Source organism: Cryptomeria japonica, chromosome 5, assembly GCF_030272615.1.
Source record: "Cryptomeria japonica chromosome 5, Sugi_1.0, whole genome shotgun sequence".
NCBI lineage: Eukaryota > Viridiplantae > Streptophyta > Pinopsida > Cupressales > Cupressaceae > Cryptomeria > Cryptomeria japonica.
This window is the reverse complement of record NC_081409.1, coordinates 186,118,268-186,138,543: the sequence shown is the minus strand read 5'-3', so window position 1 is coordinate 186,138,543 and position 20,276 is coordinate 186,118,268. Positions and strand designations below refer to the sequence as shown.

The following is a 20,276-nucleotide window of genomic DNA, read 5'->3' as shown; positions in this document are numbered from 1 at the left end:
AGGACAATACATGCATAAATGAAATCCCTCAAAACAAATGCATACATGCATTAAATCAACGACAATAAAAGAGGAATGATGAGACAAAGCCAACTTGGTGTGAAGCAAAACAGTTTGGACTATGAAACTTGCAAAAACAATATAAATGCAACCTAGTCGACGTCCTTAACCAACACAGAAAGCAGGAAAGAGGGGGTCCCCATTTTCAATGGGGTTATGTGTGAAAAGGTCACAACAGCATGTATACTTGAAATCCCTAAGAATTTTTATGCATGTACACTTCAAATCCGTGAAAAAATTCATGCAATCCTTAAATCCCTGATTAGGACAATACATGCATAAATGAAATCCCTCAAAAAAAATGCATACATGCATTAAATCAGCGACAATAAAAGAGGAACGATGAGACAAAGCCGACTTGGCGTGAAGCAAAACAGTTTGGACTTTGAAATTTGCAAAAACAATATAAATGCAACCTAGCCGACCTCCTTAACCAAGGGTGTGATTACAACATGAAGCCTCTATAAATGCAAGATGAAGATCAGTGTTTTACATCAATCAACAAACAATTCACAACAAATTAAGGCAGAGAAGAAGCGATTTAATAGCAGAAGAGTATATTGTAGCAGAAGTGTGCAAATTTGGTCAAAGAAAATCAGGTTTCTAGTCCAAGTGTTGAGTAAGAAAAGAGTGAACTTTGCCAAGAACAAATCAGGGGTGACTAAAGGAGGCGATTCATGAAGGAAAACAAGACATTTTGCAATTCAAAACAAAGCAATATCAGATGCAAGCAAATTCACAGCAGAGCAGAGCTAAGTGCGAATCTATTGTGGAGAAATCAGACTTAAAGACAACAGTCCAAAGAGAGAAGAAAGACAGAGAATTCCATAACAAAGTCTGATTTTAAGGCAAAGGGGAATCAGAGTTCAAACTTATTGTTGATTGAAAATCAGTAGGAGTTCATGCTAACAGCAAAAACAGAGAAGCCAAGCAGATTAGAGGAACAATCCAAAGCAAAGAAAAAGAATTCCAGAGATAGCTGCAATTAGTGAAAGGCAAATCAGATTCCATCTTAAGAAAAATGAGGAAGGAAAGAGTATGATTGAGAATCAAGGCAATAAGGGTTTGATATTAGAGGTTAAAGGAAGCAATTTTGAGTCATTTACACCCAGATTTGAGCAATTGCCTCACTGAACTGCATATTTTCCAGACCTGAAACATCATTTCCAGAACTACTGATGGTAAAACCGAAAATCTTTAAGCTTCAAAATTCTGTAAATTCCGTACAAAGGGTGAAGATTAAGAGCTTGGAATGGTCTGTTTTCATAATTCACAATTGATGTGATTTATCATGATTAAAATTTTAATATTTCAAGATGATCAAGAGTGCAAAACCTGGATTTTTATTTTCTTATCATGAATCTCTTGCAAAGTTTCAAAATTTAACATTGAATTTCATTCATAAATCATGATTCAAAGATTTCATTTTCATGTGATGCAAGGAAGTGTATGGAAAAAGGGGAAAGACATTACAAAATGGAGGATGCATCTACAACAAGGAGATCAAGGCCAAGGATTTCCAAGGAGGAAGATAGCGAAAGATGAAAATAAAAATACTCAAGGAGATGAAATGCAAAACATCACAAAGGATTTTAAAGATGAAGATGAAATGTGAAAGGAATGATCAAGATAGTTTCAGAAGAGTTAATCAAAGTTAGAAACTCATAAGGCAAAGATGTAGAGATTTCTTTATAATGATATAGAAGTGGAGTTGAAACAAAGTGAAAGATGAGGAAAGAAGAAAGTTTACAAGATGTGCAAGCTAAGGTGGCATCTACTCATCTCCACTAATGACAAGTTAAGGATCAACATGTCCAGATTCATTGAACATGACTCCTACAAAGAAGGAAATCGGCATCCGGAATTACATATCAAAGATGATCTCAGGTGATGTCTCGTCTTCAAGCATAGTCTCAGGAGGTTGGAGCTGATGATGGATCATATCACTCACAGCAACTTGCCTATCTTGGAAAAAATTTGGCAGTGATTCCACTTGTTTTTCCTCTACAAGATCTTTCAATGCTTCCTCAAATAGCATAATGGTGATGAAATCTTCAAGCACCCCTTTGAATTGTTCTTCGTATCTGGGCTCACTTATGATGATTTGTAATTCTTCATTCAATATGTCAACTTGATTGTCTTTTTTCAGAATGCCATTTGAGACCTCCTGCAATTCAATCTCAAGGATCTCCTTTTGTAGTATGAACGAGAATTCTTCAAAGAATGAGTCATCTTCTCCTTTAATTGCTTGTTCAACTCTTGGATCTTCCTTTATTACTGTTTGAGTATTCTCAACTGATTCTTCAACTTTTGTTTCATGGTATTCCTTTTCAGGTGCAAGGCATGGCAAGCTATCTATACATTGATCATCAAGTGTATTTGTATCGTCAACCTGCAACTGGTCCTTCTCACTATCAGATGTTGGAGTAATGTCTTTTTCATAGGTTCTCCTGAATTCGGCTGCGAGATGTGCACCCCAAGATCTGTTAATAATACATTCTTCCTCAGACAAAGTTGGCATTCCAAACTGGTTTCTGACTTGATTGATAGCCATTTCACATACTGAGCAAGTAAATTCAGAGTGAGGTGAGTTGTGAATTCTACACCACAATGGTAGCAATATGTCTTCTAAACGCATTTCGCCATTCAAAATGAGTTGACTCTCGATCATCCACATGAAGCTTAGAAGAGGATCTTTGCTCTCTGGGACACTGAAGTTGCTTTCTTCTGTTTCTGGCCTGGGGACATCCCAAAAGAAAAATTTTCCCTGCGCTGCCGATTCCATCCTTGATAAATACTTCAAGCAATGCATTTCATCATGTTCCTCTGTCTCATGGACTCGACACTGCCCTGGTCTTGCAAACTCAGACAATCTGCATGGATAAAGCTGTATATCTAATCTCCACCAAAGTTGAGGAAAATCAACTTGTTGCACGTCGTGAAACTTTTGTTGCTCCATTGAGAAATCTTTTCTTTTTGATTTTTTGATTTTTGATTTTTTTGATTTTCTATTTTTCACTTTTTTTGAATTTTCTATTTTTCACTTTTTTTGGATTTTCTATTTTTCGCTTTTTTGGATTTTCTGGAATAAGAGAGATCTTGAATATCTCAGATTCAACTTGGACGTTCAACTGGTTCCAGCTTGATTCCTTGTTTTGCAAGTCCAACTGACGATCCAGCAATCACCTTCCTTCTTTGTATCACTTCCGTCGAGTGTTTGAGAAAAGGCTTTCCACTGATCTTCCTTGGATTCAAGAGTTCGTATTCGCTCACCTTTCTTCTGCTTCAATTCTGTCGAGCGTAGGAGGAGGGTAAAAAGCTCTGGATATCTTTTCTAAATATGACTTGATAAGTTCCACTGATCGCGGCTTGACAATGATCGGCCCTCCTTCTAGCGCCAATTCTGTTGACATGTATTTTGTACACGACCAAACACAAAATAAAATACCTAAAGGTACCTTATCCTCTATTGAATAAAGCCTCCGAATGCTGAAGATGTCGCGAAAAGGATCAATTGGGATGACTTCAAGGTTCTTTGTTGTAGGATCTCTACGTGTGGATAAGCTCTCTGTGGTATGATGTGATTTGCTAGAATCACAAGGGGACTTACACTTGATGACTAAACGTCTGATTTGCTGGAATCACAAGTCCTACTAACTAACTGGAAGACAAACAAATGGCAAAAGATGCAAGGTTCAAGAAGTTTACTCTACTACCTAAAATGCGAGAAGATGGATGAATGACTAGGTGGAGTCCTATTGGCTGGGTCTCACCATCAGGCTGAACAATTCAACACCAACTCAGTGCGATCTTCTAAGGGATGCTTCCAATATGTTCAAATTGTACACCATCTGACAATGATCACCATTCAAGATAATGCATGAACAATGGACGTGTAACAACTTAAGATTAAGCTCATTTTATTCCAGTTGACCACGCAAGGCGCACTTACCATCAACAAGAGGCTAGTGGTTTGGATTAGACGGATTCCACACAGGTGCATTCAACAATTTCCTTCATTCGATCTAATCATCTACCATCTAGAATTGAAGATTCAACAAGAAACCATGCATATTGCAAGAAACGACACACTTCACCATTACTTCAATGAAAATGGAGTTTGTTTACAATCAATGGCAACAATTTCTTGACTTGTCCTCCTATTCTACTCTAATTGCTATTCTATCAACTAACTAATCACCTTCTAACTACTCTCTATTCACTAACTCCTTTCTATCATATCCCTTCACAAAATGAAGAGTCGGGGCTTATATAGTGCCCATAATACAATTCGATGGCTAAGATCAATTTGAAATCAATGGCCAAGATTCAATAATGAAAACCCTAATTAGGGTTTGTTACAACCATTACATAACATTTAATGCTTGACCAATGAAATAATTGTATTAATTGGACACATGTCTTCTCTGGAAAATTCAACCAATGGATAGCTGGGGTAGGTACATCGAAGTTTGTGCCATCTCCCATGAGTTAGGTACATTGAATCTGGACACGCTGAGGTGGACCAATCCGACTGGAGAAGTGATGACTAGGATGCCAACTTGTCTGACACTTGGTTGATGCCAATTTGATGTTGCTGAGAAGCTAGCTTTAATTAACTCTTCTGAAACTATCTGCTTCTTCAACGAACCCTTGCTCTAACTTCTTTTGTCTTTGATGTGCAGGATGATGATGTATCTTGCCTTGGAATGCTGGATTGGAAGAGGCCATTCCTGATGATGATTGACCGAAGAAGGTCGTCCTTGTCGATGCTAGACTGGAGGAGGTCTCCCTTGTCCTTGCTTGATCTTCTTTGGTGAGAGTCGGGCGACTAGTAGATGCTCCTGCCTTTGGAGTCGCCATCTTGACACCTACACAACATTTCACAATTAGTATTATATCTTGAAGTGTAGACTTAAAAGGAAGATTTAAGATTTTAATTAGGAAACCTCATGATAAATCTAGAGTTATCATTTCCTAATTAACCATGCAATACTTAGACTTTTCTAAAAAAATGTCTAAAAAATCAAACCTTGAACAAGGGTGTTAAGATGATTTCGCCATACCTCCTCTTGAGTATTAAACTCTAAGAAATGATGTAAAAATAGATTTTGCTAGGCAAAGTGTAGATCAAAGCCTTCTCTAGGATGAATTGCGCCTCCTCTAGCTTGGAAAAGAATAAACTCCACTTCCTTCTAACCTTCAACACTTGAAAGAAATTCGCTCCAAGCAAGCCAGATTTCGCTCCTCCAATTAGCTCTCCAATTTCGCACTTAAAGAAATGATTGAATGATTTGAAATGTGAAAAAAAACTCCTCCAATATATAGAGCGCTCACCCCTTTGCTTCCTCTAGGCCGACTTGGCAAAAAGGAGGTAAAAAATAAAATAAAATTACAAAAAGAAAGGGGCCGACTTGTATAATAAAGCAAAATAATGCCTTGAGCGCTCACCAATCCATTTAATTTAATAAAAAATTAATTTTAAATGCCTCCAAAGTAAAATTTCGATTTTCTCAAGGCCTAAAATTAATTTATTAAACGCCAAAATGTTTTTTTTTAATTTAATGCTAATTTAATTTTAATTTTCCAAATACCTCAAAATTAGCAATTTTGGTGATCAAATGCAAATTGGAGAATATTAATTTTTAAAACAAGGCTTGATTAAACTCCATGATGATTTCGCCCTAGACCCTCTCTGAGGGTCAGGAGTGATTTTCTAATTTTAGCCTTGAATACTTCGCATCTTGACTTGAAAATCTCCTGGAGGGTAAATTGATATCCAGTTAATGTGTTGCACTTCAAATTTGACATTTTGCGTGAGGAAAAATAGGTGGAAATGTCAATTTCGCCCTGGACCCTCAACAAGGGTCAGGAGCGATTTTTCATTTTCTAGCTGGAATCCACCTCAAACTTGATTGTTGACCCTTCAATATCACTCCCAGAATCCATTTCCTTGCACTACCAAGTCAATTCGTCAACAATTTTGGGGGAAAAAATGTCCTTAAAGGCAATTTCGCCCTGGACCCTCAACAAGGGTCAAGAGCGATTTTCCATTTTTTGCTCAAGATTAGCATTTTTCAATGTCCAAAACCTCTCCAAGACATTTCAACTAGGCCTTCTCACTGACTTGCAAACTTAGCTTTATCAAATTTTGGAGAAAAGGTGTGATTTTGAGGTTTTTCGCCCTAGACCCTCTTTGAGGGTCAGGAGCGATTTTTGCAAACTGGGCTTGATTCTTTATCATTTTTCATTGAAACTTCATTCATCACTAAGCAACATCCTTCCTTTATCCACTCCATCCAAATTTGCTTCGTTGTTGTAAGGAAAAATGAGGATTTCCAACATTTTCGCTCTGGGCACTCTCTGAGGGTCAGGAGCGATTTTTGTAATTGCCTTCAAAATCCTGACTCTCAACAATCTCTTTTCACTTCAAGGCAATTTAAACATCATTTCAAACCCATGCCTAGCCTTGGCTTTTCTCAAACTTGGATGAAAAGGTCATATATTAGGTTTTTCGCCTTGGGCCCTCTCTGAGGGTCAGGAGCGATTTTCCAATTTTGGCCTGATTGCCTCTTTTGTTGATCATCCAAATTATATTCAACGGATAAAACATGCTTCCCTTCATCCCTTCCAATCATAAAAATCACTTTGATCTTGCAAGAATAGTGCATCTTTGAAAATCTCGCTCTGGACCCTCTCTGAGGGTCAGGAGCGATTTTTGCTACCTAGACCAAAATGCTTCACTTTTCATCTCAAAATTTCTTTGCTAAGGAAGATTTCATCTTGTTTCATGCTATGAATAAAAATTCATGTCCAAGAAAGGTCCAAAAATGTTCATATAAAGAATTTCGCTCTGGACCCTCTCTCAGGGTCAAGAGCAATTTTACCTTTCCTGGGTAAAACTCCTTCAATTCATCATCTTCAATCAAGTCTGGATACTTTATCACGCTCATTTCATCCTCCACCATGCCTTTGATATCTCAATTCGACCAAACAAAGCCAGGAAAGACTCCAATAAGATTTTTCGCCCTAGGCCCTCTCTGAGGGTCAGGAGCGAGATTCGCTTTGGACCTCCTCTGAGGGTCAGGAGCGAAATTCGCTTTGGACCTTCAGGAAGGGTCAGGAGCGAAATTTGACTTTTTGAACTCTCCGTCAGGATAATTTTATGGAATATAACATTTAAGTATAAGTCTTATACTTTAAGTTATATTCCATATATACTTTCAGGATGTTTGAGAGTGGTTTCAGACCTCCAGGAGTTATATTGCAAAATCTAGTTTTTGGAGGTTTTTTAGTTTCCAGACTTAGTCAAATTTCAGGATCAGGACATTCCAGACTTAGCCAAATTTCAGGATCAGGACTTTCCAGACTTAGCCAAATTTCAAGATCAGGACTTTTCAGACTTTGCCAAATTTCTCACCAACTTGACCTAACTCAAGCAGAACCTGCTATCCAGGTGATCCCCTTGGCGACACTCAAAATGCAAAGGCTAACAGACAAAACCCTAAAAGACCTAGAAAACAAACCCTAAAAAGCAAAAAGCAGGGGTCCCCATTCGCAATGGGGTGATGTGTGAAATGGTCACAACACCTTTGTGAGAACAGCAAATCACATCATTTCACTAAGTCCATCCATTGCAACGTCAAGACCTGACAGTAGGAACCTTGGGGTTACCTTAATTGATCACGTTGTTTAGCATTTGAGGTTTCCTAATTCAAGAGAGGATAGAATACTTAGTATTTTATTTTGTGTTGGAGAGTGTCACAAACCACACATCAACAAGTAGCCCATGCACAATTTGGACCAAGATTCTGGAGATCTATGGAGATCCACATAATCCTTCATTCCCAAATGATCTTGTTCAAATTGCCTTATTCCAATTGATGATGTTGAGAGTCTACCCTTTGATGATGATACCTTAGAGGAGCTCAAATATGATGCAAAATTTGAGTGTCTTGATGATCAAGAGACCTCTCCTATAGTTCCCACTTCTCCAATTGATATCACACATCAGTCTTTTGTTGTTGATTCATTGAGTGCATCTAGTGTTTCTTTGCAGCAGGTAAATCGTTGTCTTTCAAATATATATTTGTGGTATGATTACTTGACAAGTGTTTCAAACTTGTTTGTAGAGTCTCACATTTGAGATTTGGAGGACCAATTTGAGGGTTTATCTCTCCTATTTGATGAAAATCATGACAAAATTGTTCTCACATCATCTTTGTCTTTAGATATTGCTCAACAATAGTTTGCACTTGATCCTAGTTTGTCACCTAGATTTTGCATATACTTGATTTGATTGTGGCATCATCTACCAAAGACTTGGCAACACATGAGCAGATTTTAGAGACACAATCTTCATACATATGGATTCTACTTCCTACCAATTCCTATCTAGAATGGGAAGTATTCTTGCATTGTACTTGATTTATCTTCTTCCCATGGGGAGATATGTTGTTTGTAGGCATTGGATCATGTTTTGTCTTCAAGCAATTACCATTTCTGCAAGATATTAAACATTGTGGGGGACCTACATAGTCTCTCTCTTTCCTTCATATGGAGGGATAATCCATTGTGTATTTTTTATGGTTGTACCCCTGTGGGGTACCATTGAATCCTCCATCATCACTTTTTCATCACTTGTTTATGTTTGCATCTTTTCTCTCTTTTGGAGAGGAGATTTATCCCACTGGATTTTTTCCTTTTGTTTGTGACAGATCATTTGTAAATGGGTACCTAACATGGCCTAGTAGTCACGACCCATAATCATAATAATAATCTTACATCATATGCATTTGTCTACTACTCACATGTTAAGTTTACTTAGGTCTTATTGACATTTAATTCTTGAGACTTGGGTCATTTAATAATTATCAAGTTAGTTGTCTCTTTTTATAGGATTGACAGACATGTCACAATCTTGTCTAATTCTACATATCAACCTTGCCTATATAAGCAAGGCATCACATGTGAATTTTGTGATATAGTATCAAGTATCAATCTAATCCATTGTGCTTATAATCAGGCATCATTTTGCTCTTGCTGCCCTTTTGTGGAAGGCATCATTCTGGTTTTGCAGGTGATCCTAGAGGATTAAGTCCATTGATGACTTAATGGGAAATGTTCGAATTTGTGTTGATATAGATAAATTTAAAATTATCAAGGATAACAAGCTAACCAAAAGGATGGCACCCATGCCACCTTCAAATCTTCAAGCTCTTTCCTTGTATAATCCTTGCAAAATAAATTATATAAATTAGTGATTAAAACCACCAATCTGAGAGAAAAACTACTGAACTACTGTCAATCCAAATTATACACACTTTAATTTCAAAGAGCAATACATACAGTTTTCCCAACTCCTGTTGGTCCTGTAAGCAAAAGAACATGATGTCCAGAAGGTTCCTGAGCATTAAAACATCAAAAACTATCAGTGCTAATGTCATCCAATAAGAGAGCTACAAGAAACAATAAAATGAAAAAACTAGCTTCTTAAGTCTCAAAAGCAAGAATAAGAGCAAGTATAAGGATAGTGTATTTAATATAGGGCTTTCAGTACAAAATCCACTTGACAGTTTGAAACAATCTCATTTACAAAGATGACAGCTACAATACTTCCCCAATCTTATAACATTTATCAAGAATTGTCTCATATTTTACTTCAGCCTCTATCTGAAAATATAAGGAACATTAGATATTCTTATTTTATGTCAAACAATTATCATCAACGGTCAACCACATATACAGTACCATCACTTAAATAAATGTAATTAGGTGTATGAATATCTTCATATCATCTATTGCATATAAAACTTCAAAACTTACAATACATTTATTCAATACAAACTCAAGATGTTTCCACAGAAAAACCTAGGCCATGCCAAAAAAATTAAAATTGCCACATGCCTTGCAAACAGCATTTCATGGTCTATTTATTTTTTCTCAAAAAAATTATAATATTAATGAACTGACTAGAGACAAAGCTTTCACTCTGTTGGAAAAATAGTGATTATTGATTAAGATGACAATTGATATCACAAAGTATTAATTGACAATATTAATACTGAAATTCAAAACCATCACCATAAATTGCTTCAATCTCCGCAATGAGTTGTAAAAGTTAAACTTCGCCAAAAACTAATGACTATGTATTGACTAAAGTAAAATTTTATCAATACTTATTCTCTTTAATTTTATGTTTATTTGAATTTTTATATCGATTCTGTTTTTTTTTTATAACTATACCAAGGATATCATTTGGGGCCCTTAGCCTTGAATAAAAGAGAGAAGAAACATCATCATTACAATATTAAGGCCCCAGCACATAACCAGGGTAAACCAAGAAAAGACAAATTATTGCAACCTGGGGGGAATCAAGATAAGGTATATTGCTGCAGAGAACTAATGAGAGAGTACCATAGAAGCAAAAGACCAGCCATCCTACAAGAAGATTCAGAAATAAATCACCAAAGGAAACAAATCAAGAAAAGGTCTACCCCAGCCTCCTCCTCCTAGAAAGGAGAGCTTTCATAGTCCATTTAGACAACAAACCATTGGACTCTTGGGCTTCTAAAATAGTACGCTCAGCTTCTGTCTTTCTGCCCCTCCTCTTCTTGGTTGAAAAAGTACCCATAGACAGTAGGGAGAGCCAACGCCTTTAATGTGCACATTAGAATCCAAAGTCATCTATTTTCTTCAGATGGGCTTTTGAAATAATAATTGATTGTTATTTACTTCTTTAATGAGCAGCAATTCAATATAAAAGAGACCGATCAAGTATCTTGAAGAAGGTCGACTCTCTATGAGAGATAACGGTAGCAAACAACAGTTAATAAGAAACATAATATGTCAAAGCAACCATTAATTCAAGACAGTGATTATAATGTGCAGCAATTACACGGATATCGGTTATATTTGTATTTATGAAGTCAGTGCTCAAGGGAATGCAACAGTCTGTTGTTAGAATAAACCACAATTTATTATAGTATACACAGCATTAAAAAACAGTGATCAATATTTGTCAAAAGATGGGAAACAAATGAATATGCTGACCTTTCAAAAGGTGCAATTTGTTTGAAGTAAAGTCTCATTGATCGCAAGGAAGAAGTGCGATCATGAAGAGACAGTGATTATTAATAAAAGGTTGTGATCACAGCACTTGCAAAGGAAAAGGTTATATGAATGTTCAATAATTAACATGAACAAACATTAGTTATATCTATTGAATAGATGCAACGTGTTTTGGAATGTGTCTATTTGTTATGAAGAGTGATGGTCCTAAGGATAACCCCCCTCTTGGGGAGGCTATAAATGATATATGAAAATCATTTGAAAAGGTATGATGTGAAGTGTAATTGTGTGAATGTGCAAGCATTCAAGACAAATAAAATAGACAAGCAGATCTGAAGAAAAATGAAGATTTAATGAGAAGGATTTCAAGAGAGGAGAAATGTATGTTCATCATATAGACATAGTCCATGAAGACATATGAGGTAATCGAAAACATGAATAATCAGTTCTAGAAGAGCAGATATATGAATTTAATGTATGCAGATTTGAAAAAGAGAATGTGCCAAGTTGAAGGGTGAGTCTTGAAGGAAACATCAAGCAGATTTATGGAAATGTTTATGGCAGATTTGTTAATAAGGAACATGTGCAAAAAGAATGAAGAATTAGAAGGAGAATATATGCAGATTTAGTATCAAGGATATACAAAGATTTGTGAAAAGATCATAGCAGATTTGTACAAGAGACATATAGCACTTGTGAAGACAATTTGAATGAAGGGTTGGTGCCTCTAGTGGGAAAAGTTCCCACGAATTGAATGAGGGGTTGGTGCCTACAAACTTTGTAAAAGAAGAATTTACATAAAAGCATTAATTTGTCGTGGTTTTCTCTCATAAGGGTTTCCACATATATCTTGTGTTCTATTTGTAATGCATGATATTTAGATATTATGTGAATGATAATATACAATGAAAATGTTTATGATATTAAGTTGAAAAAGTAAAAGTTTATCATTATACTGATTCACCCCCCCTCTCAATATAACCGTGTGCTCAACATATGCCACCCCAAATAGTCAAGTAAACTGCCCTTACCTTGTTCATGGCGTAACTTTAGGATGAAAAGAGATAAATAGGAAGAACAATTAGGAAGTGAATATATCGTTTTTTGAATGCAAAATATCTATCAAATGTTGCTAGAAGAAGAATGGTCGAGAGAAAGCAGAAATCAAAGCATGACAAATGGATGTCCATCTTGTTTGATAGATGGATGCCTACCCCTCTTGAGGGATAGATACCTATCCTGTTTAATGGATAGATGAATGCCTGAGTATACACACGAATGACACTTAATAACCTAAGTTACTGGGTTCGCCCCTGGGATGCCCTGGTACGGGTCCGGGTTCGACCGGGTTCGGTTTGACCTGGGTTCGACCAAGGTTCGAAAAACCCAGGGTGGGTTAGACCCTGGTCGAACCCAGTCGAACCCGGGCGGACCCAGTCAAACCCGGGCGACTGGGCGGCCCATAAAGTTAAAAAACAAAGCAATTTTATTTTTTTTCAATTCCGCCTTTTAAAAAGTGAAAATTATAACCTAAAAAACACTTCTAAAACATTTTATTGACACATTTCACCTCATTTGTGTTGCAAACAAATTTTTTATGAGAGCAGGTTGAAGAAAGGTTGAACAAAATTTGGCTTCCAAGATCAAAGAGGAGGAGTTGAAGACTGATTTTAGAAGCTTCAACAAGTGTTGCAGCATCATTTCCATACATTTTCAAGCTTCCATTGGCTGCAAGAGGTAGGTTTTTAAACATTTTTTTCCAACTATTTTTGTTTCAAAAATTGTCAAACATGAAACTTGAATTTTTTTTCATTATTTAGTTTTTGTTTTTGAATATGTTTATTTTATTTCTTGCCATAGGAACTAGAATGGCATCTACATCTTCCTCCATTGGCAATGCACAAATAATTGCAAAACAAAGAAATGATCCAAATTCTCCCTTATGGAAATATGTGGACATTATAAAACAACTTCCGGGAGGTGGGGGATTCCGTTGGAAATGCCATGGATGTGATATTGAACGTAATAGTTCATATTATCGAGTGGTAGGCCATTTGTGTGGAATAAAAGGAAGAGGCATCAAAAAATGCCCTGGAAAAAATGGTAAACCTATACCAGATGAGATAGTGATGAAATATATTAGGGAGCATGAGGCGGCAGAAGAGAGGGAAGCCCGTAGACTGAACCAAACCGCATCAAAGAAAACAAGGGGAATGCAAGGCCCTTCTAATCCCAGTATTGTAGTAGAAGACCACCCCTTCTTTGCCACAAATGAACCTCAAAGTGAACCACCCTTGACACGTAAAAGAACAAAGGGGCCTTTAGAAACCGCATTCCAAAATGAGAGTAGAGACAATGCTGATCAAGATATAGTAAGGTGCATTTATGCAAATGGGTTGTCATTCAATGTTGTTCGCTCCCCATATTGGAAGCAAATGATAAAAAGTGTTAATGAGGCACCAAGAGGGTATAAGGGCCCCGGTTATGAGAAGGTACGTGGAACATTATTGGAGAAAGAGGTGAAGAGGGTTGAAGATGCATTGAAACCCATAGGGGATTCATGGGTTGAGACAGGTGTAACAATTGTTTCAGATGGGTGGAAAGATGCTAAAAACCGTCCCTTGATCAATGTCATAGCAGTGTCCCCTAAAGGGGCAATGTTTTTGAGAGCTGTGGATTGTGAGGGCCAAATAAAAGATGGCGAATTTATTGCAGAAATTCTCATCTCTGCCATTGAGTCTGTGGGACCCCACAATGTTGTCCAAGTCATAACGGACAATGCAAAAAATTGTAGAGCTGCTGGTTTGTTGGTTGAGCAACGCTATGATCACATCTTTTGGACACCTTGTGCAGTACATTCACTCAATCTTATGCTACAAAGGATTGGGCAAAAAATAAAATGGATCAGAGATGTGTATGCAGAGGCTGAGGACATCCAGATGTTCATCACAAACCACCACATATCTCAAGGGATTTTTAGAACCTATTCGAATTTGGAGCTATTGAAGGTAAGTGAAATAGTAATTTAATTTTACATTTTCTGATTTTTTTGAATTTTCAATGTCAATAATATCATTGTGTAAGCTATATTGTGTATTCTTCTTTAAAGTTTGGCTTTATTTTTTAATCATTTGGCATTAATTTGTGTTATAGGTTGCTGAGACCCGTTTTGTATCAAACACAATCGTCTTAAGACGACTTGTGAAAGTTAGAGTGGCACTATGCAATATGGTGATCAACACCAATTGGACTGTATGGAAGCAAAGTAGCACTGAGAGGGCAGAAAAAATTAGGGATAGAATATTGAATGAGAAATGGTGGGATCTTGTTACATATCTCCTAAGTATCACTGAGCCCATCATGAGCATGATTCACTATACAGACATGGATAGGCCTTGCATAGGTGAGATTTATGATGGCATTGATTCAATGCTTGAAAAAATAAAGTTCACTATAAATGAAAAAGAGAATGATCCTCAGGAGAAATTCTTCAAAGAACTGGAATTAATTATTGTAGAGAGGTGGAATAAGATGACCACTCCTTTGCACCTTCTTGCCTATGCCTTGACACCTAAGTACTATAGCAATCAGTTTCTTGATAAACCAGGAAGGATTCCACCATGGAGAGATCTAGAAGTATCTGATGGGTATAAGGCAGCATTTCTTAGACTATATCCCGATGATGATTTGCGAGATGTTGTTACAAATGAGTTCATAGAATTCGCAAATGGGAATGGTCTAAGTGTTGATGCACTTCGTCATAGATCCAAGAAAGATGCTCATAGCTGGTGGTACTTCCATGGCACATGCTTCCAACACCTACAACCCCTCGCTATAAAAGTTTTATCACAAGTAAGTTTAATTAATTAAAATTTTAAATTTACAAGTTTTAGTTTATTTATAGTTTACTTTGTCTTCATAGGTTGCTAGTAATTTTATTTTTATTAATGTATAACTTTAATTGTTTACTTTGTCTTCATAGGTTGCTAGTTCATCTGCTTCAGAAAGAAATTGGAGCACATACTCTTTCATCCACTCAGTAAAGCGCAATAGGCTGCTATCAAAAAGAGCAGAGAATTTAGTATATGTGCATTCCAACCTACGTCTTCTTTCACACAAACAACATGACTACACACAAGGGGAAACAAAGATGTGGGATATAGAGCCAGAGCATACTGATTTGGATGCTCCTGCTTCTCAGCTTCTTGCATTGACACTTGATGACTCGGAAATTGAGCCAACTTATAGTGCAAGTGCAAGTGGCATTGGCTCATGTAATGTCAATGTCAACGAGGAGGAGGAGGAGGAGGAGGAGGATGAAGAATTAGATGATCCATTTGATGATTAAACTTTAAGTTTATATTGTTGAAAGTTGAAACAATGATACTTGAATATTTTGTCATTTTGATATTAAACTTGATGTATATGATGCTATTATCAATTATGGTATGATCATGATGCTATGATTACAAGTTTATGTTTGTTTTGTTGTTCATATGATGCTATGTGACATGCATATTTTAATTCATGCTTATAGGCTTCACAAATATCAAAATATATATATATATATAAAATTTACATGTTTTTGTACTAACGAACCCAAACCCCTTTTCAAAATTTTGCCATACCGGCGTACCGGGTTCTTCGAACCCGAACCCGAACCCGAACCGGCAACTTAGTTAATAACTTAAGGAATAGTAAGAGAGAAAAAAAATTAGTTGATATTTTTGGAGTATTATGGATGAGTCATTGCAAAAAATGTGCATACCCTAACTGATTTTTGCTAGGATGTGTATGGTCATTAAAAGCTTTATGGTGTCCCGGCACAAAGGCTTGCTACAGGTGTCTCAAGTGGTTATACACTGCCATTGATAGGATATGACAAGCTGGTACACTTGGTCAACCAAGCAAAGGTAATTAAATGAATTAAATTTGATGGTTTAGAATCAACAAAAGGCAGTGGGCATCTCCAGCAGAGGCAATTACAAGAAGACATAAGACCATTGGAAAGATGCCCTGCCAAGCTCTGGGTGGCCCACTGGGGACTGTCTCAACTTTGTATGGAAGCTTGGTATATTCTTCATTTTCTGTTTTCTGCTGGTAGAGGGGTTGTGGTTGATATATTGTATTATGTGGTTAATCATTACGGTTTTATGGTATTATGCTAGGTGAAAAATTAAGAAAATTAGGTTTTTTGAGGGGGCAGAATGATCTATTGTGTCAAAAGATAAGTTTGTTATTTAAACTCAGAAGTTTTATCGATGTATTTTTGCAATTTTTTGCCAAGTACTTGTCAAAAACAAAGCAAAAGGTTATTTGGCAGGTTACTCACCAAGCAGGATCAGCCTGCATGTACTCATGAGTTAGGCAAGTACTCCTCAGATTTTCAAACTATGGTTTTGTCCCTTACACAGCCTCCTTAAAGCATCCTGGACATCAAGCCAAGCCTAGGGGCATGTCCCTGTGGTGCACTTGCATTCGATGAAAGTATTATTCTGAAAGTGATTTAGTTAAATCCAACAAAGAAAATTCAATATTTATATTATACCAATATTTAGTCTAGTTGCTTAGGTTCACATTTAGGCACTTAACTACCATCCTCATCAGCATTGAATAGTATAAGAAATTAATAACTTGCAAAAAAACTACATCCTACAGTTGCACAATTCAATAATAAGGAACCATGCCATAAAATAAATTTCCCATGGGATATATTAACATTTCTAGGCACCTAGGAACTAATGTTTGTGATGTCAGTTCTAGGCATGTCCTTCTAAGTTAACAGCCATCAAAAGGTCTGAACATTCTTTAATCCTTTACACATTTTCATCTATAGATATCTATATACAATTTTCTGACTGAAAAATGACTAAAATGATCACTACCATTGAACTGTTCAGCTGCTCTTCTATCCAAGCTTTTATTTCAGCTACCTGTCAACATAGCAATAAAAATGCACAAGTGTCAATCTCACAATCATTTCAGATTGTACTATAACACCAACACCATGGAAAACATCAATGGAACCCGGCTTAAACGCTAAAATGAGAACCTAAGAAGTTAGTTTCCAGCTACAACCTACTTTAACATCTTAATCATAAAAAAGGTTAAGCACATAGCAATATTTGGTTATGAACCAGCTAAAATTAAAGCAAGAAGAAAATTTGTCAAGATAATACCATTGACAGATCACAATAAACTCACTCCAAAACATTCAACCCCAGGTAACAAAATATTTGATATAGGAAAAATTCATATTATTTACCAATCAAATAAACAGATTAGAGAAACACTGCATTCCAGGCATTGTGGTATCAAATTACCTATTAAAATTAAAAGAAAAAAAAAAGAAACTGTTAATATACAGCACACTGGCTGCCCAAAAAAAATTACCCTATCTGATGATCACTTCCATAAACAGCACAAGATGAACGCAAATTATCAAAACAAAAAACAGAAAGAATAAGTAGCTTGGAAGATAAACTGTAAGAAGTCTTGACCTTTTTCTTATTGACAGCAAGGTCCATCAGTGTTTTTGGTTTATATTTGTCAGCCCATAAAACTGTTTCAGCTTTCTGAGCAGATGGTGGTCTTTGATTTCTGTCTTCTACAAAACAACATCCCCAAATGAACAAAATAACTATAGTATCAAATGATGAGACACCATTTTTTCACAATAAATAATATTAAGCTGCATTCTTTTCTATTTATTTTACACTCAACATATAAATTGTAAATGAGTATAGGTGCTAAAGAACTACTACGGAAAACACAGAAAATATTGAAGCTAACCTACAATTCCAAGATTAGCATTGGCATATAGCATGTTTTTAAAAGCCACAAAAATGTGTTCACGGATTTTTAAGTGTCATATTTGGATCTCACAATACAAATTACATATATGAAATAAGAAAGTATATAAAATGAACAATTCACCAGGTTTGTTATTGCCTGCTCATGTTAGAAAATAATACTATAATGGTTAATGGTTATAAATATAAATGTAAGTCATAAATACTTTAGTTACAGAAATATCATGCCATAAGAACTAGAAAATTAGAGACCTTTACTTTAATTGTTATTTATGAAGTCAAAAATCCTTTATTTATATAGTGTTATGCTATTCAATATTCAGTGGGGAAATAGAGGTCGACCACTTAAGGAATAGTAAGTACTTTCGAAAATTTGCTCCTCTATCTGCTCTATGTATTAATCATTCGCTAATTTGAAAATGAGTCAAATTGAAAAGTACAACACCAGATTTCTCTCTTCAATGTGTTCTGCATATCAGGGTCTTCCAGAATTCATTTAGCACACAGTTTGGGCCCTGGTTTCTGAGGTTCATCATCATCCACAAAACTGAACATTCCCTGTGTTCCCTATATCTTGACCTCTAAGTGATGCCATTGAAGGAATGCCAGTGGTCATTAGCCTACTTCATGCCTCCCATATCTCTTAAAAAGGTGAACTTCAAATATAAATGCTGTTTGGGGCTACAGCATATACTTCTTTTCTGCTGTCATTTCATGTGATAGCTTCTTGCACAACTCAAATAATATTCAAATGATGAGTGCTTAAGGTTAAATGTTTTCCTATAGAAGAAAACAGATTCTTCCAAAGATCTAAAACTGTAAAACATTATGCATTACCTCCACTACTGCAACATTACACGTTACCTCCTATGCATCTTCAATAGTAAAGAAAGCAAATCCATTAATATATTGAGGTTCTGGGTGCTTATAAAGTAGAAGCTACTTTGGTGTGAACAACAAATGCTGAATATGTATCTAAAGTTAAGCACTGCGAAGCAAAGTAGGTTAATAGAGATGGGAAATGTGCCCCATCTAACTTGGTGTAAGGTACATTCAACTGCAGTGTCAAAGGGAGAGAGGCTTCAGACCTCCCAGTCAATGAGGAATAGACTGACAGGTCAATGCCCCCTTCTACCAAAGGGGTGCTTCAAGTACTTGTAATATGATGACTGACCAAAGAACATGTGATTTTTAATCCTATAGCCCTAAGATTATTGTCATAATCCCCTCTGTTCCTCCATTTATAGCACAAGATGCCTACCTTTTCTTTTCTCCCTGAATGGCAATTCCTTTTCTGAAAGTGGCATACATCCGAAGGATGAGATGTTCCTTCCTACCCTATGCATCCAACTTACTCTTCCTAACTTGATATCTAAAGAATGTGGAACCAGAAAACAGATGGTATTGTTACGACTCATTAGCTTCTACATTCCCTTCACTCCAGCAAATGGAAAGGATTGTTTATTAAGCTATGTAGTGCAAGGCTTGTGACAAGGTTGATTAGACTTTTCTGAATAGGATGCTTGAGAAGTTCGTCTTTAGTTTTACATGCAGAAATTGGGAAAGGAACTACTACTTGTCAGCAGGATTTTTTGTTTTTGTCAATGGATCGGCAAAAGGTTTCTTCCCCTCCATCAGAGGATTTTGACAAGAAGGCTCTCTTTCACCTTATCTTTTCATTCTAATGGATGAAACCATGGGTCACAACATTCTTCTCTTAATCATAGAAGCATTCTAAAAAGGTTGAAGCTTCAACCTTTAGAAAGGCTCTCTCCCATTAACAATTTGTTGATGACACTCTTCTCTTTGCTATTCTGTCTACTCAAGAAGTCAGAACTATTACATATCTTTTGAATTTGTAAGAATGTAATGTCCCCGTTTTAGGCATCAGCTATTTCTAAAGGTTAGCCTATGACTCTGGTCCCTGTAGGCTAACATGGTCATTAGGGGACCCTTCTGAGGGTATTCTATAGCTCTTCGGCTGACCTTTTGGTGCTTATTTCAATATTCTTCAACTCAATCTCTCAATTTCTTTGTGGTATGCCTTCCTGAGATCATTCAGGGCTCTTTGATACACTTTTACTATTTTTAGTATGTCACTTGGATGTTTGGGTCATAATTACTATTTATAGCAAGTCACAGGATGATCAGTGGGTGTCATAGCTATTTCTGGATAGTCAGTTATTGCAGAAGTTGCTAGCGTGATGGTGACCAGAGTTTTATGGATATTATAAGTTAACTGTTTTCTTCAATACTTTTCTGTTACAGAAGTTCTAAGCAGTTTTCAGACCTTGGAGTGGGTCTGACAAGCTGGAAATTGTGATAATTTCTGAT

The 20,276-nt window shown here is 36.4% G+C and overlaps 1 protein-coding gene across 6 annotated transcripts in view; it reads right to left on the bottom strand.

Annotated features, from left to right (window-relative positions):
• LOC131060891 (cell cycle checkpoint protein RAD17) overlaps positions 1–20,276 on the bottom strand; it is a 206,462-nt gene that overhangs the window by 110,924 nt on the left and 75,262 nt on the right. For 4 of the 6 annotated variants that reach the window (XM_059221311.1, XM_057994325.2, XM_059221314.1 and 1 more), the window contains 3 exons: positions 17,631–17,737; positions 17,016–17,063; positions 9,409–9,465 (listed from right to left, as the gene is read on the bottom strand). In XM_059221311.1, coding sequence (XP_059077294.1) covers positions 9,409–9,465; positions 17,016–17,063; positions 17,631–17,737 — 212 coding nt within the window. The remainder of the gene's footprint in view (positions 1–9,408; positions 9,466–17,015; positions 17,064–17,630; positions 17,738–20,276) is intronic. The other 2 variants (XM_059221313.1, XM_059221315.1) reach the window with 1 other exon arrangement.